Source organism: Oncorhynchus mykiss, chromosome 2, assembly GCF_013265735.2.
Source record: "Oncorhynchus mykiss isolate Arlee chromosome 2, USDA_OmykA_1.1, whole genome shotgun sequence".
In the NCBI taxonomy this organism is placed as follows: domain Eukaryota; kingdom Metazoa; phylum Chordata; class Actinopteri; order Salmoniformes; family Salmonidae; genus Oncorhynchus; species Oncorhynchus mykiss.
In genome coordinates, this window is record NC_048566.1 from 86600153 (window position 1) to 86625094 (window position 24942).

General features: G+C 43.6%; 1 protein-coding gene across 2 annotated transcripts in view; it reads left to right on the forward strand.

Moving 5' to 3' along the window:
* LOC110498595 (engulfment and cell motility protein 3) overlaps nucleotides 1-24390 on the forward strand; it is a 50974-nt gene extending 26584 nt beyond the window's left edge. The window contains exons 1-7 of one of the 2 annotated variants that reach the window (XM_021575254.2): nucleotides 10877-11114; nucleotides 14030-14193; nucleotides 19391-19503; nucleotides 19697-19801; nucleotides 19950-20029; nucleotides 21843-21923; nucleotides 22163-24390. In XM_021575254.2, coding sequence (XP_021430929.1) covers nucleotides 11109-11114; nucleotides 14030-14193; nucleotides 19391-19503; nucleotides 19697-19801; nucleotides 19950-20029; nucleotides 21843-21923; nucleotides 22163-22375 — 762 coding nt within the window. In that variant the 5' untranslated portion in view covers nucleotides 10877-11108 and the 3' untranslated portion in view covers nucleotides 22376-24390. Of the gene's footprint in view, nucleotides 1-10876; nucleotides 11115-14029; nucleotides 14194-19390; nucleotides 19504-19696; nucleotides 19802-19949; nucleotides 20030-21842; nucleotides 21924-22162 lie in introns of those variants that run through there. The other variant, XM_021575248.2, reaches the window with a different exon arrangement.
* The last annotated feature ends 552 nt before the right edge of the window (nucleotides 24391-24942 follow it).

The window sequence follows — 24942 nt, forward strand, 5'->3', positions numbered from 1 at the left end:
GCATACTGTAGCTGCTACTTTGTAAACCTCTAATTGTCCTAATATTCCACCCACTAAAATCTCCCAGCATATCTAGGTCTGTTGTCACTAAGACCATCAGACCATCTCCCTGACTCATGACACACCTTTGCGTCCTAAGGCAAATCCTTGGCCGCCAATTGGTGTTGGCCAGAGGGAAATATGGGCAATCCTATGATAACATAATTATCTATGAAGATGCCTAAGAGAACTAACCAAATAACATGGAAAACAGTCAGAAAAAATAGTTACAATAATAGATAGTATTAATTTAAATAATAACAGCACAATCTAACAGCATGCTCATATTTGAAAGTCCTAGCAAGGCTATAAGCATGTCAGCCCAGCCTGCTCAGTTCATTGGATTCAATTGTTGGTAAAAAATAAAATATAAAATGAAACAAAGAAGAGAAAACAACCTAAATATATCGCAAGACAACCCCGGGCACTCCCTTATTCCGGCACAGCCACGCACAACAGCCAAGAACACATGCAGTACTGACAATCCAGAGCGAGTAAACCTATAAAACCAGCCTGTTATGTGCCTCCTTGAAGGAGGGAGGTGCAGGAATCAAGAGCAGGAGAGCAAGGAAGTCCCAGTGGCACTCAACAACATCATGGGGGGGAATACGCCCAAACGAGGTCGCCACACACAGGGAAAATAAACGATACCCGGTATCGGCCGGTCCTGGCAATACGACCGCAGAAACCTACCCACATCCTGGTTTACTCTCTCCGCCTTCCCATTACTCTCGGGGGGAAAACCAGAGGTCAGGCTGACCGAGACCCCCAGACGCTCCATGAACACCCGCCAAACCCGGGACGTGAACTGGGGATCCCGATCAGAAACTATGTCCTCAGGCACCCCGTATTGCCGGAAGACGTGAGTAAACAGGGCCTCCGCAGTCTGTAGGGCCGTAGGGAGACCTGGCAAATGGAGGAGACGACAGGACTTAGAAAACCGATCCACAATGACCAGGATCGTGGTGTTACCCTGGGATGGAGGAAGATCGGTCAGGAAGTCTACCGACAGGTGTGACCAAGGCCGTTGTAAGACGGGGAGCGGTTGTAACTTCCCTCTGGGCAGGTGTCTAGGAGCCTTGCACTGAGCGCACACTGAGCAGGAGGAGACATAAACCCTCATGTACTTAGCTAAAGTGGGCCACCAGTACTTCCCCCTAAGGCTTCGCACCGTCCTATCGATACCCGGATGACCAGAGGAGGGTAACGTGTGCGCTCACCAAATCAACCTATCACGGACACCAAGCGGGACGTACCTCCGTCTAGCTGGACACTGAGGTGCAGTAGGCTCTGACCGAGATGCCCGCTCGATGTCCGTGTCCACCTCCCACACCACCGGCGCCACCAGAAAAGAGGCCGGAAGTATGGGGGTGGGATCGATGGACCGCTCCTCTGTATCATACAGACGGGACAGTGCGTCTGCCTTAGCGTTCTGGGAACCTGGTCTATACGATATCGTAAATCTGAATCTGGTGAAAAACATGGCCCACCTTGCCTGGCGAGGGTTCAGTCTCCTCGCCGCCCGGATGTACTCCAGATTGCGGTGGTCAGTCCAGATGAGGAAAGGGTGTTGAGCCCCCTCAAGCCAATGTCTCCACACCTTCAGAGCTTTTATGACAGCCAGCAACTCCCGGTCCCCCACGTCATAGTTTCGCTCCGCCGGGCTGTGCTTTCTCGAATAGAAAGCGCAGGGGCGGAGCTTCAATGGCGCGCCCGAGAGCTGTGAGAGCACGGCTCCAATCCAAGCCTCGGATGCGTCCACCTCCACTATGAACGCCAAAGAGGGATCCGGATGAGCCAACACGGGATCCTCTGTAAACAGAGTCCTCAAGCGACAAAACGCTCTGTCCGCCTCAGCCGACCACCGCAGACGCACCGGTCCCCCCTTCAGCAGTGAGGTAATGGGAGCAGCCACCTGCCCAAAACCCCGGATAAACCTCCGGTAGTAATTGGCAAACCCTAAAAACCGCCGCACCTCCTTTACCGTGGTGGGAGTCGGCCTATTACGCACGGCTGCAATGCGGTCACACTCCATCACCAACCCTGATGTGGAAATGCGATAACCCAGGAAGGAGACGGCCTGTTGGGAGAACACGCATTTCTCAGCCTTGACGTACAGGTCATGCTCCAACAGTCGCCCAAGTACTCTACGCACCAGAGACACATGCGCGGCGCGTGTAGTGGAATACAGTGGGGAGAACATGTATTTGATACACTGCCGATTTTGCAGGTTTTTCTACTTACAAAGCATGTAGAGGTCTGTCATTTTTATCATAGGTACACTTCAACTGTGAGAGACGGAATCTAAAGCACAAATCCAGAAAATCACATTGTACGATTTTTAAGTAATTAATTTGCATTTTATTGCATGACATAAGTATTTGATCACCTACCAACCAGTAAGAATTCCGGCTCTCACAGACCCGTTAGTTTTTCTTTAAGAAGCCCTCCTGTTCTCCACTCATTACCTGTATTAACTGCACCTGTTTGAACTCGTTACCTGTGTAAAAGACACCTGTCCACACACTCAATCAAACAGACACCAACCTCTCCACAATGGCCAAGACCAGGATGCTGTGTAAGGACATCAGGGATAAAACTGTAGACCTGCACAAGGCTGGGACGGGCTACAGGACAATAGGCAAGCAGCTTGGTGAGAAGGCAACAACTGTTGGCGCAATTATTCGAAAATGGAAGAGGGTCAAGATGACGGTCAATCACCCTCGATCTGGGGCTCCATGCAAGATCTCACCTCGTGGGGCATCAATGATCATGATGAAGGTGAGGGATCAGCCCAGAACTACACGGCAGGACCTGGTCAATGACCTGAAGAGAGCTGGGACCATAGTCTCAAAGAAAACCATTAGTAACACACTACGCCGTCATGGATTAAAATCCTGCAGCGCACGCAAGGTCCCCCTGCTCAAGCCAGCACATGTCCAGGCCTGTCTGAAGTTTGCCAGTGACCATCTGGATGATCCAGAGGAGGAATGGGAGAATGTCATGTGGTCTGATGAGACAAAAATAGAGCTTTTTGGTCTAAACTCCACTCGCCATGTTTGGAGGAAGAAGAAGGATGAGTACAACCCCAAGAACACCATCCCAAACGTGAAGCATGGAGGTGGAAACATCATTCTTTGGGATGCTTTTCTTCAAAGGGAACAGGACGACTGCACCGTATTGAGGGGAGGATGAATGGGGCCATATATCGCGAGTTCTTGGCCAACAACCTCCTTCCCTCAGTAAGAGCATTGAAGATGGGTCGTGGCTGGGTCTTCCAGCATGACAACGACCCGAAACACACAGCCAGGGCAACTAAGGAGTGGCTCCGTAAGAAGCATCTCAAGGTCCTGGAGTGGCCTAGCCAGTCTCCAGACCTGAACCCAATTGAAAATCTTTGGAGGGAGCTGAAAGTCCGTATTGCCCAGCGAAAGCCCCGAAACCTGGAGGATCTGGAGAAGGTCTGTATGGAGGAGTGGGCCAAAATCCCTGCTGCAGTGTGTGCAAACCTGGTCAAGAACTACAGGAAATGTATGATCTCTGTAATTGCAAACAAAGGATTCTGTACCAAATATTAAGTTCTGCTTTTCTGATGTGTCAAAAACGTATGTCATGCAATAAAATGCAAATAAATTACTTAAAAATCATACAATGTGATTTTCTGGATTTTTAGATTCCGTCTCTCACTGTTGAAGTGTACCTATGATAAAAAATTACAGACCTCTAAGTAGGAAAACCTGCAAATCGGCAGTGTATCAAATACTTGTTCTCCCCACTGTATATCAGAATGTCATTGATATACACCACCACACCCTGCCCATGCAGGTCCCTGAGAATCTTGTCTACAAAGGATTGGAAGACTGCTGGGGCATTCTTCAACCCATACGGCATGACGAGGTACTCATAATGGCCGGATGTGGTACTAAACGCTGTCTTCTCCCTCCCGGATACGCACCAAGTTATAGGCGCTCCTGAGATCCAGTTTTGTGAAGAAGCGTGCTCCGTGAAATGACTCATTCGCCATAGCGATGAGAGGTAGTGGGTAACTGTACTCCACCATAATAGAATTTAGACCTCTATAGTCAATGCACGGACGCAGACCTCCCTCCTTCTTCTTCACAAAAAATAAACTTGAGGAGGTGGGTGACGTGGAGGGCTGAATGTACCCCTGCCTCAGAGATTCAGAGACATATGTTTCCATAGCCACCGTCTCCTCCTGTGATAGGGGATACACGTGACTCCTGGAAAGTGCTGTGTTTACCTGGAGGTTTATCGCACAATCCCCTCGTCGATGGGGTGGTAATTGGGTCACCCTGTTTTAACAGAAGGCGATAGCCAAATCGGCATATTCGGGGTGAATGCGCACGGTGGAGATTTGGTCTGGACTCTCCACCGTCGTTGCACCGATGGAACCTCCCACACACCTACCTGAGCACTCCTCTGACCACCCCTTTAGAGCCGTCTGTTGCCACGAAATAGTGGGGTTGTGAAAGGCCAACCAGGGAATCCCCAACACCACTGGAATCGCAGGAGAATCTATGAGGAAGAGACTAATTCTCTCCTCATGACCCCCCTGAGTAACCATGTCCAGTGGAGCCGGGGCCTCCCTGACCACCCCTGACCCTAATGGTTAACTATCTAGGGAGTGCACAGGGAAGGGTTTGTCCATCTGAACAAGGGGAATCCCTAACCTATGCGCGAAACCGCGGTCCATAAAATTCCCCGCTGCGCCTGAATCTACTAGCGCTTTATGCTGGGAATGGGGGAAAGAAATTAACACATACATGTGACCAACAGGGGGCTCTGGGTGAGCCTGGTGCTGACTCACCTGGGGTGTCCGAACAGTACTCGGCCTGCCGTCTCGACTCCCAGATGAGCTCCTCCAGCACCAGTCGGCAGTGTGCCCTCTCCAACCACACCCAGTGTAGGAGGAGGCTCCTCCTCCGATCGCCCTCGCTGCAGCACCCCCTAATTCCATGGGGGTTAGAGCGGAGGCGCTGGGGGGTGGAACCAACAGGACCCGATCTGGACGCCCGCACGTAGCCAGCAAGTTGTCCAACCTGATGCACATGTCCACTAGCTGGTCCAGGGTGAGGGTAGCGTCTCTGCGGACGTCCTCACGTAAGCTGCACTACAGCGGTCAATTAGGGCCCTGTTATTCCTCCCTGCGTGGGCGGCCAATGTCCTGAACTCCAGAGCAAAGTCTTGTGCGCTCCCCGTCTCCTGCCGTAGATGGAACAGATGCTCACCCTCCGCTCGACCCAACAATCCCGCACAAAGACTAACAGGCAGCGGAGGTAAATAAACCCACCGAAATCAACTAATAGGACACAGGTGTAAACAATACAGACAGACAGACACAAACGAAAAGGAAAAATGGATTGGTTGCAGCTAGTAGGCCATCGACGACGACTGCCGAGCACCGTCCTATATCATTAGGATCAATAATATAAAAGGTAGCATAAATAACTTATATAGAAATATATAATATCTCTCGCTTAGAGAAGTGCTTCCATAAGCCAATTATTGTGATAGTTATACCGTTAACTTTAATCACTTTATCCCAGTGTTAACCAGCCCACACACACACTAGAGACAACAACCCTGTTGACAATATCTAATCCATCCATTCGCCAGTGTGTATCAGAAGAATAATCATCCTTTACATTTTTTCTTTTGAGATTAATTTTTTAAATGTAAAAGGTTAATACCAATTATTTTAGGATCGTATAGGCCTATTCCAATTGAGAACCTAGGCGGGTTTTTAATTATATAATCCTTTATCCTAGGCCTATAATACATCTATTCATATTTATAACGTTTTATTTTAAAAGCTAATCATTCTGATTCACATTGGCGAACAAGGGCGGCACTATATAACAGCTTTTAAGCCATAATATACACAACCTCTACAATTAGGACATACAGTTGAAGTCGGAAGTTTACATATACACTTAGGTTGGAGTCATTAAAACTAGTTTTTCAACCACTCCACAAATTTCTTGTTAACAAACTATAGTTTTGGCAAGTCGGTTAGGACATCTACTTTGTGCATGACACAAGTAATTTTTCCAACAACAGATTATTTCACTTATAATTCACTGTTTCACAATTCCATTGGGTCAGAAGTTTACATACACTAAATTGACTGTGCCTTTAAACAGTTTGGAAAATTGCAGGAAATTATGCATGGCTTTAGAAGCTTCTGTTAGGCTAATTGACATCATTTGAGTCAATTGGAGGTGTACCTGTGGATGTATTTCAAGGCCTACCTTCAAACTCAGTGCCTCATGGGAAAATCAAACGAAATCAGCCAAGACCTCAGAAAAAGAATTGTAGACCTCCACAAGTCTGGTTCGTACTTGGGAGCAATTTCCAAACGCCTGAAGGTACCACGTTCATCTGTACAAACAATAGTAGGCAAGTATAAACACCATGGGACCACGCAGCCGTCATACCGCTCAGGAAGGAGACGCGTTCTGTCTCCTAGAGATGAACGTACTTTGGTGCAAAAAGTGCAAATCAATCCCAGAACAACAGCAAAGGACCTTGTTAAGATGCTGGAGGAAACAGGTGCAAAAGTATCTATATCTGTCACGTTCTGACCTTTATTTCCTTTGTTTTTGTATTTAGTTAGTATGGTCAGGGCGTGAGTTGGGTGGGCAGTCTATGTTTGATTTTCTATGATTTGGGGATTTCTATGTTTCGGCCTAGTATGGTTCTCAATCAGAGGCAGGTGTCATTAGTTGTCTCTGATTGAGAATCATACTTAGGTAGCCTGGGTTGCACTGTTTGTTTGTGGGTGATTGTCTATGTTGATTGCTTCTTTCAGCGCAGTTTGCATTAGCTTCACGGTTGTTAGTTTGTCTATTGTTTTGTATAGGGTTTTCAGTGTTCAGTGTTTTTCTGTAGTAAAATAAATGATGAACACATACCACGCCGCATTTTGGTCTTCCGATCCATCTCGCATCTCCTCTTCAGATGAAGAGGAGGACGACCATGACAATATCCACAGTAAAATGAGTCCTATATCGGCATAACCTGAAAGGCCGCTCAGCAAGGAAGAAGCCACTGCTCCAAAACCGCCACAAAAAAGCCAGACTACGGTTTGCAACTGCACATGGGGACAAAGATCGTACTTTTTGGGGAAATGTCCTCTGATCTGATGAAACAAAAATATAACTATTTGGCCATAATGACCATCGTTACGTTTGGAGGAAAAATGGGGAGGCTTGCAAGCCAAAGAACACCATCCCAACCATGAAGCAGGGGGTGGCAGCATCATGTTGTTGGGGTGCTTTGCTGCAGCAGGGACTGGTGCACTTCACAAAATAGATGGCATCATGGGGATGAAAAATGATGTGTATATATTGAAGCAACATCTCAAGACATCAGTCAGGAAGTTAAATCTTGGTAGCAAATGGGTCTTCCAAATAGAAAATTACCCCAAGGATACTTCCAAAGTTGTGGCAACATGGCTTACAAGGTATTGTTGAGGTATTGAAGTCAAGGTATTGGAGTGGCCATCACAAAGCCCTGACCTTAATCCTATAGAAAATTTGTATAAATAAAAACGACCTTGATATTTCTAATGTACAATCTTCAAATGAAATACATAAAAAATCATAAAGAAAAAAAAGGTCAGCCTTACCCATCCCTGCCTTCCCCTGAATCAAAACCTGATATTACGTCCATATAGTTCAAAGTTCCACATTGCCTAGATAGAAAAATGATAAGTTCATCATACCCATTCTGCATTACCATAAATCCAACCTTATTTTAAGTCCACATAGTCCACGGTTCAATAGTGCATGAAACATCTTTGTTGTTGTTGTAAAAAAACAATAAATCCATATTTGTACTGTGTGATGCAGTGCAAATATGTATTGGGGACTACTTCAACAGGAGGTAGCTACACTCACAGCCACGTTGCAATCTTCCAGTCCTTGAACATTTGATTATTTACATGTAATTTATCGACCACTAGACAAACATTCTGCTTCTCTGCTCAGAGCCTTTTGAAAGTGGGGTACAGGGCACGTCGTCTCTCTACTATTTCATGAGGAAATTGTTCATTAATAGAGAATGGGAAGTTCTTCAATTCCCTACCCTGTTGTAAGAAGGCAATTTTCATTTCGTAGTGGGTTAGCATAGCTACGATCGGACGGGGCCTTCCCTCTGTTCTTCCACCAAAACGGTGAGCTCTTTGAAAATCAATTGTTTCCACCTGTTCATCCTGTTCATCCATCATCTTGAGATTACGTTTCATGAACACTGACTTTTTCCTCCGTTGACTGATAGATTTAGTTTTCATCCTCCTTTATTCCCAGTATAACAATATTATTTCTCCTACTTCTGCACTTTAGATCAAGTAATTCTGCTGTCATTGTTTTATTATCATACCGTAGCCTCTCTGTAGTGTCTATTAGGGAGTCCAATATTTTCAATATTTTATTTTCCGCTCGTATTTCTTCCATATTTTTATTACTGTAATCCATTCCTGTTTTTAAAGCCTCAACCTCCCCCAGTAGCCCAGGCAATAGATCTAGTTTTTGTTAACTGATCGCTCATGCTTGTAAGCAATGCTCTATCTTCTGGAGACATAGTTATAAAAACATCCCCTTCCAATGTTAAGTTTGGAATTTTTGAAGGCAGCTTTCCTCCCGTTTGGCTCGCAGAACTCGAGGAAAGATCTTCTCTTGTTCGATTCGATGTATCCGTTTCTTTTTCGAGCATATCAAAATGCTGATCAATAAATAGTTCCAGATTCACTATAGTATCCAGAATGTTTGTTTCGTAGTTATCAGCTATTTTTTTGTGATTAATTCATGGGACAAGCTGTGCCTACCATGCTGCCACCTGCCACATCATCACCCCCCTTGCAGTCATCTTTGCAGGACGGTCACTCCTAGGGAGAGTAGTAACAGTGCTAACTTTCTCCATTTATAGACAATTTGTCTTACTGTGGACTGATCAACATCAAGGCTTTTAAAGATACTTTTGTAACCCTTTCCAGCTTTTGCAAGTCAATAATTCTTAATCTTAGGTCTTCTGAGATCTCCTTTGTTTGAGGCATGGTTCACATCAGGCAATGCTTCTTGTGAGTAGCAAACTCAAATTTTGTGAGCGTTTTTTATAGGTCAGGGCAACTCTAACCAACATCTCGTCTCATTGATTGTACTCCAGGTTAGCTGACTCCTGACTCCAATTAGCTTTTGGAGAAGTCATTAGCCTTACATACTTTTTCCCAGCTACACTGTGAGTGTTTAAAGTATGTATTTAATGTAGACAAGAAAAATACAATAGTTTGTGTGCAATTAGTTTAAGCACAATGTGTTTGTCTATTGTTGTGACTTAGATGAAGATCAGATCAAATTTTATGACCCGTTTATGCAGAAATTCAGGTATTTCCAAAGGGTTCGCATACTTTTTCTTGCCACTGTAGTATGGAGAAGCAATACTCCAAGCCACAGCTTCATACTACTTGGTATGGGGGGTACATGGGCGGTTTTTGACAATTTTGGGGGATTCCTCATGTCTTACTCATTCGTATGAAGAAGTTTGGTCCAAATTGGATGTTGGGTACTATATTTTGGTCATAAGTCCCTAACCTTGTGTAACGATCTTCTTCATCTGAGGAGTATGAAAGATCAGACCAATACACAGCATGGTAAGTGTCCATTTTAATGAAATATAACTGAACACTGAAATACAAAATAACCAAAGTGAAACAATGAAAATCGAAACAGTTCTGTATGGTGAAATACAGACACAGAAAACATCTACCCATAAACCATAGTGGGAAAACAGGCTACCTAAGTATGGTTCTCAATCAGAGACAATGATTGACAGCTGCCTCTGATTGGGAACCATACCAGGCCAAACACATATAACTATGACACACACATAGAACAAAAACATAGAATGCCCACCCCAACTCACGCCCTGACCAGGACGTGACACCTTGTGTCATTGTGTTGCACAGCTTGTGCCCACAACTCCCTTCCACAGTCCCGTGGGGCAGGGACAATGGGGCATTAGAAGCACAAAGAGAATCCCGCTCCATAGCAGAATCATAGCAAGGGATAAAGGCCCCACACAATCGCTTGTTTCCATCAGCAGTAATTACACAAGAGAAAAACCTCTGGACGCCGACAATGGAGAGCTGGACAGTGGTCAGCCATGTTAGAAAGAGAGACAGAGAGAGGGGGGATATAAAACTAAGGCATCTTCCTATGTTGCTTGTGTTATTCTTCTCTCCGCTTTAGATTAGTTCACCCTTTAGTCAGATACTTTTTAGGTCTGATGAGAAATATTAAGGGAATGAATGCAGACTACTGGTGCTTAGCGAATGTGTTGTTTACTGCTTGAAGAGTGACTGGTGTCTGTCCCGTCCATGCTTGTCTCACAGGAGCAAATTCAACACCTCAGTTAGACTGTCAACAAGCCATAATGAGAGTCTATATTTGTCTTTTACTACCATGTACCTCAGACTCACCTCTCATCCTTTACCGCTCTGTTGCAGTCTCGCTGTTTCTCTTCTCATTCAATCACAAACCCTGTCTCTCCATCTCTTTCTCTCTCTCCCACTTCTCTCCAATAAACCCCTAACTGTGCTGTCGATTTCAGCCGTTAATCGCTACCGGCAACACGCTGCTGCCAGCTGGGGGCCTCCAACTAGCGCTGTGTGAATGTGTGTGTGACGACCCCCCCACCACACACACACACACTTTTCCCGTGCACACACACACTGCTGGGTTGTAAGGGAACAGAGACAGCTGCTCCTCACTATGGCTGAGGTAACAGTCTCCTGTACTAGGGTTCTCTTTCTATTGGCTAAACCAGAGGAGTGACGGCAGGGAAGAGAGGCACCGGATGGGAGTGTTTGTGACTATGTGTTTACAAAATAACCTTAGCTCTGGACTATGATGCCATAAAGGTGCTACTCTCTCTTATTCCCCCCTCGGCTGTCCTCTCCTCCATTTCTCTCCTCTCATATCTCCCTTTCTCTCTCTCTTGACCCTGGAACTAACATTGTTGGCCTCTGGGTTGTACTTGAAGGACACACTATGGAGGTGAGAGACTGTATTTTTGTTAATTTATCATTTATAGGTGGTATGTACACAGAATGTGGATAATGTTGTTACACAGGGTGGAGCTTGGGGGCATTTAAGCAAGGTGTCAATTATAGCTTTGTTTTGTTCAAGTATTTATCAGAATATAAAATTACTGTCTGAATTTCGGTTACAGTTTTAGTGCCATTGTCCTTGGATGTGTTGTTATAAAGATATTTTTGTGCCTACATGGATTCATTAAGTAATAAGGCCTGAGGAGGTGTGATATATGGCCAATATACCATGGCTAAGGACTGTTCAAATGCACGACCAAATCTGGAGTGCCTGGACGCAGCCCTTAGAACCCCTGAGGTGCCTTATTGCTATTATAAACTGGTTTCCAACGTAATTAGAGGAGTAAAAATAAATGTTTCGTCATACCCGTGGTATACGGTCTCATATACCACAGCTGTCAGCCAATCAGCATTCAGGGCTCGAACCACCCAGTTTATAATACATATTATATTACATGGCTATTACATATTAGTACAATTCTGGGCTTTTAAAAAATATATTTTTAGAATTGTGTGATTACTATACCATAAAGTGCTGTGTATGTAATGTACAGTAGTTGCTGTGTTGTAGTGTACCCTTGTCCAATTCTGTGTTTAACACAGGATATTTGTTTAATGGTCACTGGTTGTAAAGTTATATTGTTTTTAGTAATATGTATTTTGTTACAGGTGTTGCATTCTATTTCCTTTCATTTCTGTTATTGAGGCTTGATTATTTTGGATTTAACATCAGCACGACAGGCATTGGGATGAATTGGTCCAATAGACTTGCTGCTGACAAATACAACTATGTGCCTCATGAGTACTGTATGCACAGCAGATAGATGATGAGTGCCCCATTGCTATACACTGTTTGCTCCTTGCTTCTTACTCCATAGATACTGGGGTCTCTATGGACACTCTGTAACTTAGAGCCTGTCATCCTTCATGGGTCATGGTTATTGTGCCCTTCACATATCTGTACACATTATTTCATAAAAGGGCTCCATACTGTGGTGCTGTGGAGCTTTTGAGAGGGCAGGTTACCACGATGCACAGAAAAATGACATTCCCATGGCAACGGCTGCTTGGGGTCAAGAGCAGTGTTGAGACACATTCCAAGTAGGGACACGCTGAGAGGAAGAGAGATGAAGATAAAGTGAGAGAGACAGAGGAGGGGAGGAAAGAGGGAGATTGAATTAAATTGTGTTGGGTTTGGTGTGTTCTCATAGATTTCTGTAATGAATGTTTAAACTGGCCACAATGGTAGAGAGAAACATAGATTTTCCTCTCTCACATACAGACACACACCAGTGGCGGTCGGTGCCGTTTAAGATGATGGAGGACGATCATTTTTTTATGAGCATGGCCTTATTTCTATTAAAGCATATTGGATGATTGTCATTCATATTCCATTCACATGTGACATTGATAGGTTTAGGCTACTACATGATACTCAACATGTTCCCTATACCCATCATGATATTGCTCCAAACCTAGCCTATGAATGAAAGTTTACAACGTAGGTGCACAGGTTGAGAGAATAATTTGAGTAATCAAGGTGACAGACAGTGACACATTCAATACTGCATTGCACACTCTTGCCTGCATCTAGTTGATCTAGGCCCTAGAGTGTAATCATTAGTCCAGCAGTGGCAAACTGCAGTTTCTATTGGACAAATTCAGGTATGTTTATCCCTGTTTCGTTCCGTTTAAGAAACGTTTTTCAACAGAATCGGGGGAAGAATACACCCATGATCACACGCAAACACAGTTCACTTTCATAGCAGCCACATACAAACAGCATGTACACTTTGCTCATTGTATATTCCTCCTCTCACCTTTTCCCTTCACTTGTGGACTTCAATGTACAACACATCAGCTGTCTGTGACCAGGCTAAAAAAGCTTTCCAAGCCAAACCTTCATATCACAACCGCTAACCGCTACACACAGCCTACATCATTGTCACCAAATGAGCCTAATGTCATAGTCAACATAGCTACTAGAACTAACACCTTAGTAAACTCTCTACAATCATGCAGTACAATGTACGATCGGCAAGCATGTTATGCAGTTACACCTGCAGGCCCCGGTGGCAATACATTAATACAATCAAAAGCTTACCTTGACTTGGAAAGGTTCCAATGTTGGATAACCATAGCCAGCTAGGTAACATAGCATCCCTCTCTGTTTGAGCTGGGTGTTTGAATAGGCTAAACTAGCTAGCTGCATTCACTAGATAAGTGTAAATAAATATAATACAACAAAATATAGCTAGCTCTCTCTCGCTTCTCTTTCTTTTTTGAATAAAAGTATTTGTTCAAAACTAGGCTAGCTAGCTGTAGCTTATGCTTTCAGTACTAGATTCATTCTCTGATCATTTGATTGGTTGGACAACATGTCAGTCCTCCAGAAGCTGTCATAATTACTGTGTAAGTCTATGGAAGGGGGTGAGAACCATGAGCCTCCTAGATTTTGTATTGAAGTCAATGTACCCAGAGGAGGACGGAAACTAGCTGTCCTCCGGCTACCCCATGGTGCTACCATACAGAGTGTTGTTAAGGTTACTGTTGACCTTTGCTGCAAAACAGTGTGTTTTAATCAATTATTTGGTGACGTGAATTTATTTAGCATCGTTTTATCTAAAAGGTGTGTAAAGCCTTGTGTAAGCATCACTGTGTCCAGCGCTCTCTCAACTCATACCCACATTCACTCAAATTGCTAGCTACTGAAATATATTCAAACATACATAAACTATGATATACAGTACTGCATACTTTTGAATAGTGTAACCCGCCAGAGAAACCATTTCTACAGCCATAACATAGCTGGTATTTTTTCCATTTAAATAATCATTGTTGACTCTCTCTGCACATCCTTAGGTAATGCAGGTTGTGCGTGAGCAGATCACTAGGACGCTGTCCAGTAAGCCCACGTCTCTGGAGCTGTTTAAGAACAAGGTGAATGCTCTGAACTACAGTGAGATCCTCAAACTACGCCAGACAGAGCGGCTGCACCAAGAGGAGACCCTCGCCCCGCCTGTATTGTGAGTCCTTTAACTGTTTGAGCAGATTTTTTTTCTCTCCATCTCGCTCTCTCTCACTCTCTCTATGACACACACACACACACACACACACACACACACACACACACACACACACACACACACACACACACACAACCCCTTGTCAGCCTGTACTTCCCCCAAAGGCCTCTAGAGGGAAGCGATCAGCCCCCGTAGTGTGTGTATTTGTGTATACTTCAGTGTGTATCAAAATCAAATCAAATCAAATTGTATTTGTCACATGCACCGAATACAACAATGCTTTAAAACCTTAACCTACAATGCTTTAAAACGTTAGAGAAAAATAACTGATAAGTTAAAAATAGATAAGTAAAAAAGTAACAAATAATTAAACAGCAGCAGTAAAATAACAATAGCGAGACTATATACAGGGGGTACCGGTACAGATAAAATGTGCGAGGGCACCGGTTAGTTGAGATAAATGAGGTAATATGTACATGTAGGTAGAGTTATTAAAGTGACTATGCATAGATAATAAACAGAGAGTAGCAGCAGCGTAAAGGGGGGGGGGGGGGGGGGGGGGATGATTAGATGTTCAGGAGTCTTATGGCTTGGAGGTAGAAGCTGTTAAGAAGCCTTTCGGACCTAGACTTGGCGCTTCAGTACTGCTTGCCATGTGGTAGCAGAGAGAACAGTCTATGACTAGGGTTGTTCTTTACAATTTTTAGGACATTCCTATCACCGCCAGGTATACAGGTCCTGGATGGCAGGAAGCTTGGCCCTAGTGATGTACTGCGCCGTACGCACTACCCTCTGCAGTGCCTTGCGGTCAGAGGCCGAGCAGTTGCCATACCAGGCAGTGATGCAACCAGTCAGGCAGGATGCTCTCGATGTTGCAGCTATAGAACCTTTTGAGGATCTGAGGACCCATGCCAAATCTTTTCAGTCTCCAGAGGGGGAATAGGCTTTGTTGTGCCCTCTTCACGACTGTCTTAGTGTGTTTGGACCATGATAGTTTGTTGATGATGTGGACACCAAGGAACTCTCAACCTGCTCCACTACAGCCCCGTCGATGAGAATGGGGGGCGTGCTCAGTCCTCCTTTTCCTGTAGTCCACAATCATCTCCTTTTGTCTTGATCACTTTGAGGGAGAGGTTGTTGTCCTGGCACCACACGACCAGCTCTCTGACTTCCACCATAAAGGCCAGGGGTGCACAATTAGAATTCAAAGAGGCCCAGTGACTAACATTTTCTCCCCCCAAAGGTCCAAAACCATTAAAATGTATAACATGCTCTATGATTTGAGTTTGAGTTTATTTTATTATTTACAGGGACAGTGCACATTAATCAACGTTTCAGTAAAAGTGCCGGTTTTAGCCAGCCGGCTAATTTTCAACCGCAGTCCCTGGGCAGGTTATTAAAAACAATTACAATATAGACAATCATTGAGCAGTGAGCACACGCAGAGCAACATAGGACAAGCAAGACGTAGCATACAGACAGAGCAACATAGAACAAAAAGCAGCAAGACAAAATTCATAAAAGCAACAAAGTGTTTCCACACCTCACAAGCTACAGACAACAGACAACATGGAAAGCGGCAATACACAGCTAGGGATTATGATCACAAATCTGATTGACCTTTAGCCATGTATTCATACATTTTGTGAAAGTGTGATAGGTGGTGCAGTTATGTGTGTCTGATGGCAGTGTATTCCAGACATGGGAAGCTCTCACAGAGAAAGCGGATTTACTAAAGGTGCTTATCCTTAAGGGAACTATACAGTCACCTCATACAGTCAACTATACAGTCATTTGGGGGCATATGTAGTTCTTGTATATGTATAGCTAATAAACAAAGTACTGCATTTCAATAACATTTCAACAATATTTATTGCACATTTTCAATGCAGACACATTAAACATGAGGTAAAAATAAATATGCAGCCAAATCATAAATAAAAGTAGGCCTATCACAAATGTTCTCATTTCAAGTTAAACAAGACTGCATCTTCACAAAAAAATAACAAAAGTGCCTGTTTCTGAAAAAAGTGCTTTGATTTTTGAACAAATAAGAAACCACAGGTTTAATATTCATCTTTCCTACTCTCTCACACTTCACTTCTCCATATCTCTTCTTTAGTGAGAGAAATGGGCTTTTGCTTTCCCTGCCAGTAATTTGAACCTTGGCTGGAATCAGTGCCATTCAGTGCCATTCTCATGTCAGTGCCATTCTCATGCACATATGTAGGTGCTCATTGGTGAGTCTAGAATGGTACTTATTTTTAATGATGTTCAGATTGGAGACAGAAGACTCACAACTGTATGTGGAGCCAAACATGGTCACGGTGTGTAATGATACTTTGGTTAGACCAGGGGAAACAGTCTCAGACACAGTCTGCAGCCAGAAAGTGTCATGATCAGTTAGTTGAAAGTGCTCTCTTAGTGCAACATTTGCTTGCAGATCAATCAGTTCCATCTGTAGAGATCCAGCATGTGCCCACTTGAAGGTCTTTGTCCCCTCCTTTAAAAATCCCCTGACATCTATGATGAGGAATTGATTCTCAATTAGAAGAAGGAGCTGCTGTCCAAGGCTGAAGCTGTCAAAGCGATTTCTGAAGTTTCCAATCAGCTTATCTATGAATTCAACATGAGGAGAAACATCTCTCTCACCCTGAATCTGTTCCTGGACTTTTGGGAAGTGTGCACAGTTTTCTTGAAGATCTTCCTTGAACACTTCCAGTTTCCTCTGGAAGGACCAGACAGATGTCATCAAATCACAAACTGAATTGTTCTTGCCCTGTAGTCTCACGTTGAGCTCATTAAGGTGTGATGTGATGTCTACCAAAAAAGCAACAATATCCATTTTGCTCTTGTCTTGCAAAAATAGTGAAAACTATGTTGCCTTCTGACTCCTGAGCTGTACTAGGAAAGCTGTTATTTCCTTTCGAATGGACCAAAAGCATTCCAACACCCTGCCTTTACTGAGCCATCTTACATTGTTGTTCAGCAGTTGGTCATTTGCATTTGCCTAAACTCCTTTCAGGAATTCTCTCAGCAGGCGATGTTGATGAGATGAGGATGCCCTGAGGAAGTTGATGAGTTTCATCATTGTATTCATCACTTCAGCATACTCTTCTGATAGATTGGTGCACGGGACAGACTGATGAATGCAGTGGTAAGCAGTGAGATCAGGGTTGTCCTCTTTCAGCCGTGCCACAGCTCCTCTCTCTCTTCCTGTCATGACAGGGGCCCCGTCTGAGGTGATAGAGACCACTTGTTTTAGATCTATCCCCCTCTTTCTCAACTTCTCCTTTATGGCTTTGTGTATGTGTCCTTTCCTCTTGTATGTGTCTCGAGTGGTGTTACACCTAACAGGTCTTCACATAATTCCTTCTTCTCTGTGTGGTAAAATCTAACATATACCAGAAGCTGGGCCTTATCACTCACATCAGTAGGTTCATCAACAGCTAATGTCCTGCATGGTGCACTCCGAATAGCTTCATAACGAGTATTTCACTCTTTCTTGTTGTTGTTGTACGTGGCATTGGGATTTGCTTGATCTTTTCACACAGCTCGTCTTTTTGTTTACCATCAAGTAAAGTTTCAGCAGCAGCATTCATGCACTCCATCACCACTCCCCCGTCAGTAAATGGCTTTTGGTGTTGACCCAAAATCCAAGCAATTTTTTGTGAACATTCGTTTGCACGTTGTTGGGCAGTGAATGCATGGAAGAGGACTCTGGTGGACCGATCATACTGGGCTTTGAGTTCATTTATTTTGCGTGCCCTCACCTCAGACTGATGTGGATATGTTTGCTCAAAAGATCTGTGATTTGTCACGTAGTGGCGCTTCACTCTGACACGTTTCATTAGAGCCACGGTCTCTGAACATATCAGGCAGAGTTATTTGACACTCGCTGCGGGAAGGATAAATGCATATTTGTCTGTCCACTCCTCTAAGAAAAATACATTTTCTGGATCGACTTTCCTGACCTTTTCACATGCCATTCTATAATTTCTCCCCTCGCTTCCGCTTTTGCTTCTCTCGCTGTCTCTCTCTCTGACAACATCAGTCTCCTAACATGCATTGTAAACATTCACTTTGATTGGCTGAGTTTTGTGAAGTGATTTAAATAGCACACGTGATTGGACAACACACAGTAGTATGGGGCGCTGTCTGGATGTTTAGCTCAGTGTGGATGTTGCCTGTAATCCATGGTTTCTGGTTGGGGTATGTACGTACGGTCACTGTTCGGACGACGTCATCGATGCACTTGTTGATGAAGCCTGTGACTGATGTGGTGTACTCAATGCCATCGGAAGAATCCCGGAACATATTCCAGTTTGTGCTAGCAAAATAGTTCTGTTTAGCATTTTCTCTGGTCCAGAATGCTTTCAACCCCTATGAAATCAGGGGTGTTGCTATATTCTGTCCTTGCTTTAGCAATGCAAGATACTCACTTATCAGTCTCAGGTCAAATAATGCTCATTGAATTGAATAGAATGATGTTGAGTGTGTTATGGGTATGGGAGAACTGGGACAAAAGTAACACTTTTAGTTTTCTTCCTAAATACTCAGCGATCGATAGAGCTAGAGAGACCATATTTTATGACAAACAACGTATATATCTCCTCTGCCATTAGCAACTGTAATTTAATTTAATTTATTTTACTTTTGTACCTGCCGGCGGGGCAGGAGTAACACAGCCTTGGAACGGAAGTAACAGTTTGCGAGAAGCGCACAATATCTGTCTTATCTCCATGTTTCTGGTTTGTAATGCTCGTTACGTTCAACAAATGTACTATCAGCCATAATTTTATGTTTGTGTCGATTTGAATAATTAATTAACTATGCATCAACATCACAATGTTGTGCAACCACTATATTTTGCCTTACAATATTAATCAGACTAAAATGGATGACATAATAGCTGTATTAACCATCCTTTTCTCGTCTCACTTTAATGGGAATGGTGTTTCTCACCATTTTCATTGACTATTCATGCTTAGCCATAGCTCGGCGAAACATTGTAGGACTTTGTTTTTTTTGTAGGGAGCCCGTCCTATGCATTAGGAACATACTGACTTCACTACATCAATCTAGCTTCTATCTTATCTGAGAAATTGAGTGCATTACTTTAGACCCATAGTACTTTCATCCTGGCTCTCCCCTACTTGCAGTGTGTGTGACTCTTTCTTTGTCTCTGCCCCTGCAGAGAGCTGAAGGAGCGTCTGAAACCTGAGCTGTTGGAGCTGATTCGCCAGCAGAGACTGAACCGCCTGTGTCAGGGAACACTCTTCCGCAAGATCAGCAGTCGACGAAGACAGGGTGAGACTCTGCGCACCTCTGTGAGGGGTGGACAGGCATTTACATTAGAAAGAGAGAGAAAAGTAAAAGGGGAAGCTACCAGGAGAGCCCAACCCCCAGTGAAAAATAGGGAGACGAATGAAGGATGGTAGATGAAGAGACAGATGCCCTTTCTTTAATCATGCTGATGATTTGTTATTATTGGTCGTTTCAGATAAGTTGTGGTACTGTCGTTTGTCACCCAATCACAAAGTCCTGCACTTTGGCGATGTGGAGGAGGACACAGAAACACCCCCCATCGAGAGTCTCCAGGAAAAGAGTGAGTTTTTAACAACAGCAACACTATGAGTGACTCTAACCTTCCATTGTAGCCTTGACACTCCTTTGACATCACCCTCTTGTCATTGGCTCTGTGTTCAACGCTGAAGTGTGCCGCTAAACATGCTTTTCCTATTTTCCTCTCTCAGTTCCTGTTGCAGATATCAAAGCACTGCTGACAGGGAAAGACTGCCCTCACATGAAGGAGAATAAGGGCAAACAGACCAAGGTTTGTACGATAAGATATAAGGAATGGATATGTGTCTTCTGCTTTTATCCAACCCCCTCCCCCGATATATACACCTACACACACATGGTTGGAGAGGCTGGAGCAGAGGGCAGCGCAGCACCCAATGAGAAATTTAGGGGGTTAAATTGAACATCAGCAGAAGGTGGAAACTGAGATATTGATCCCAGCAGCCCTCCAGTTGCCGGCTCACTGCCCGCTAGATTCCCCCCATCAGCATTGGCTACCACTGCCCCTACTGACAACGTCCCCTGAACACACCTTTGGCCCTACAGCTAATTTCCTCTTTCACACTATGTACAGTGGGACCACAAAGTATTTAGTCAGCCACCAATTGTGCAAGTTCTCCCACTTAAAAAGATGAGAGAGGCCTGTAATTTTCATCATAGGTACACTTCAACTATGACATTCAAAAGGAGAAAAAAAAATATCCAGAAAATCACATTGTAGGATTTTTAATGAATTTATTTGCAAATTATGGTGGAAAATAAGTATTTGGTCACCTACAAACAAGCAAGATTTCTGGCTCTCACAGACCTGTAACTTCTTCTTTAAGAGGCTCCTCTGTCCTCCACTCGTTACCTGTATTAATGCCACCTGTTTGAACTTGATATCAGTATAAAAGACACCTGTCCACAACCTCAAACAGTCACACTCCAAACTCCACTATGGCCAAGACCAAAGAACCAAAGGACACCAGAAACAAAATTGTAGACCTGCACCAGGCTGGGAAGACTGAATCTGCAATAGGTAAGCAGCTTGGTTTGAAGAAATCAACTGTGGGAGCAATTATTAGGAAATGGAAGACATACAAGACCACTGATAATCTCCCTCGATCTGGGGCTCCACACAAGATCTCACCCCGTGGGGTCAAAATGATCACAAGAACGGTGAGCAAAAATCCCAGAACCACACGGGGGGACCTGGTGAATGACCTGCAGAGAGCTGGGACCAAAGTAACAAAGCCTGCCATCAGTAACACACTACGCCGCCAGGGACTCAAATCCTGCAGTGCCAGACGTGTCCCCCTGCTTAAGCCAGTACATGTCCAGGCCCGTCTGAAGTTTGCTAGAGAGCATTTGGATGATCCAGAAGAAGATTGGGAGAATGTCAAATGGTCAGATGAAACCAAAATATAACTTTTTGGTAAAAACTCAACTCGTCGTGTTTGGAGGACAAAGAATTCTGAGTTGCAACCAAAGAACACCATACCTACTGTGAAGCATGGGGGTGGAAACATCATGCTTTGGGGCTGTTTTTCTGCAAAGGGACCAGGACGACGGATCCGTGTAAAGGAAAGAATGAATGGGGCCATGTATCGTGAGATTTTGAGTGAAAACCTCCTTCCATCAGCAAGGGCATTGAAGATGAAATGTGGCTGGGTTGCCCAGCAACAGACCCAAAACATCACTGCTCTAGAGGAGATCTGCATGGAGGAATGGGCCAAAATACCAGCAACAGTGTGTGAAAACCATGTGAAGACTTACAGAAAACGTTTGACCTCTGTCATTGCCAACAAAGGGTATATAACAAAGTATTGAGATAAACTTTTCTTATTGACCAAATACTTATTTTCCACCATAATTTGCAAATAAATTCATTAAAAATCCTACAGTGTGATTTTCTGGATTTTTTTTCTCATTTTGTCTGTCATAGTTGAAATGTACCTATGATGAAAATTACAGGCCTCTCATCTTTTAAATTGGGAGAACTTGCACAATTGGTGGCTGACTAAATACTTTTTTGCCCCACTGTACCTGGCCCTCCATAAACTATGTTATGCTGTGTCCTGCAGGAAGGGTTGGACCTGGCTTTCAGCATCACTTATGACGTGGAGGAGTACAGCCTCAACTTTATCGCCTCATCCAGAACAGACGTGAGTAGTCATGTCACAGGAGCTAGTGTCTGTATTGTCCACATCCTTCTCCCACTCTCTTTTCCCAGAGTTATATCACACATCTCTCTTTCTCTCTCTCTCTGTTTATCTTTCTCTCTCAATTCAATAACTTAATTGGTGTGGAAATTTAAAGCATTTACAGTACATTGCCAAAGTAAACATAAAGTATAACAAAGATGGTCAAATAACAAGATGATATCTCTGTCTCCCTCCTTCAGTTCTGCCTGTGGACAGATGGACTGAGCGTGCTCTTGGGGCGGGACATGAGTAGTGAATGCATGAGGAGTGAGCTGGATATCCTGCTTTCCATGGAGATCAAGCTCCGCCTCCTGGACCTGGAGAACGTGCCCATCCCAGACTGCGCCCCCCCGGTGCCCAAACCCCCCAGCAACTTTAACTTCTGCTACGACTTAAGCCAGGCTGAGCAGTAGGCCTGGAGAGAGGTCAAGGCATGGTAGAGAAGGAGACCTGGGTCTTGTTCAGGAGGATGTAACGTTACAGAATGTTTGGATAGAAATGCATGAAGTAGAACATACATGATCATCTGTCCTATGGAATAGGGGCGTATGTCAGTTCTATTCATTCTATTTCTATCTGCAACGTTCAGAATGTTTCATGTCACTGAATGTACCCCAATAACGACCAAGCATGTGGACATAGCTAGATACACAGGAGGAACAGTGGCAACATGGAGGCCTAGATGGACATAAAGATGATCTAAAGCAGAGGCAAAGGTGTCTTCTTATATGGGCGGAGTAATGTAGAAGACGAGAGGCTGAAGATGATTCCTTAGGTACTATTAGAGTGGTCATCTTTTTGGGTGTGGTCTGGGAACACAAGTGTATTGTAACTGTAGAAATGAATAACAGAAAGGAAACGCTGCACACTGCTGCTCCCAGGTGATATTTATTTATAACAACGTTTCAACCCTTAGGTCTTCATCAGGCATCCATATCCCAGGTGGGGGTGGAAGGTCCTATATATAGGGGCAGTTCTCAGTGACATTACTTCCTGAAACGGGAGGTAAAAAATATATAACATAGGTTGACAATATTAACATTCAATGTATCAAAATATATGATCATACACAATGTGATCAATATTTACAGTAATATATATATATACAATACAATATTAAATTAGGATAAAAAACAATCATTTGGACATTTTGAAACTATAAAAACGGTTTTCAAGAATTACCCACAAAATGACAAGTGGCTAATGAAGGGAGTTATGTTTTCTATAGTTGAATGCTTCATACTTTAGCATTACTTGTCTTCAGCGTTTCTCCCATTCTGACTTCGGGCGTCACCTCTCCATGGCTCCAGTCCTTCACAGTCCTCTGTGTATTGTGTTTGGGCAGAGTTCATGTTTCGTTTTGGTCATATCTGTGTTTAAGTTTTTCTAGTTTTTCAACTTTTTGGGGGTTTTCTATAAACTGATACCTTTGTGAAACAGGCAGCATGACAGCTCTTCTGAACGTACTGAACCAAAGGATTGAAACAGAACAAAACAATACATAAATATTTTTGTATATATATATATATATATATATATATGCCTCTGAGACAGAATCACTTGTTTTGACGTTTACATTTTACATTTCAGTAATTTAGCAGACGCTCTTATCCAGAGCGACTTACAGGAGCAATTACAGTTAAGTGCCTTGCTCAAGGGCACATCGACCCTTGAGCACCTAGTTGACATGGTACTTAACAACTTGACCTTCTACACCAACAGAATCCTGTCTAGCAGATTGTAACGGGCTTTATTAGTCTTTACAGGATAGGTACAGTTTGGCGTAGCACATAGCATTTTCCACCAACCTTAAAGGGATTCTCTGGTACTTTTGTATACTTTTTAGACAGTTGTTCTGAAAGTAGCACCCATGAGCCAAAAGTGGTCCCCGAATATTGCGTAATACATTGCATGTGCAGATATGTGTACCACGTCATTGCTCTCTTTCTCTCACTCTGCTGTGTATGATTCTTGCTAGTGGTCACTCAAGTGGCTAGGGGGTCAATCTCATTAGCTGGAACTGGAATTGCTAGGGGACTGGCCCACAAAGGGGAAATGGTGCAGATAGTATCGCCAAGTTAAGGTTGGTCGAAAATTCTCTGTGCTATGCCTAACAGTACTTTTTCTGTAATGGCTAATGGAGCATCACATTAGCCCGTTACAATCTTCTAGCTAGCAGAATCCTAACTCCCTGTTCTAAAGTGGTACTTTAATAATTTGAAGACAGAAACAAGAAAATAGAGGTAACCAAGATAATCAGGCTCCAAGCCTGGTAGAATCCCTATTTATAATATATGAAATATCCTTTATATGTACAGTGCCTTCGGAAAGTATTTAGACCCAGTGACTTTTTCCACATTTTGTTATGTTACAGACTTATTCTAAAATGATTTTTTTTTTTTTTATTCTCAGCAATTTACACACAATACCCCATAATGACAATGTGAAAACAAGTTTTTAGACATTTTTGAAAATGTATTAAAAATAAAAAACAGAAATGCATAAGTATTCAGATCCTTTGCTATGAGACTCGAAATTGATCTCCGGTGCATCCTGTTTCCATTGATCATTGTTTCTACAACTTGATTGGAGTCCACCTGTGATAAATTCAATTGATTGGACATGATTTGGAAAGGCACACACCTGTCTATATAAGGTCCCACAGTTGACAGTGCATGTCAGAGCAAAAACCAAACCATGAGGTCGAAGGAATTATCCGTAGAGCTCCAAGACAGGATTGTGTCGAGGCACTGATCTGGGTAAGGGTACCAAAAAATGTCTGCAGCATTGAAGGTTCTCAAGTGAACAGTGGCCTCCATCATTCTTAAATGGAAGAAGTTTGGAACCACCAAGACTCTTCCTAGAACTGGCCGCCTGGCCAAACTGAGCAATCAGGGCACAAAGGCCTTGGTCAGGGTTGTGACCAAGAACCCGATGGTCACTCTGTGGAGATGGGAGAACCTTCCAGAAGGACAACCAT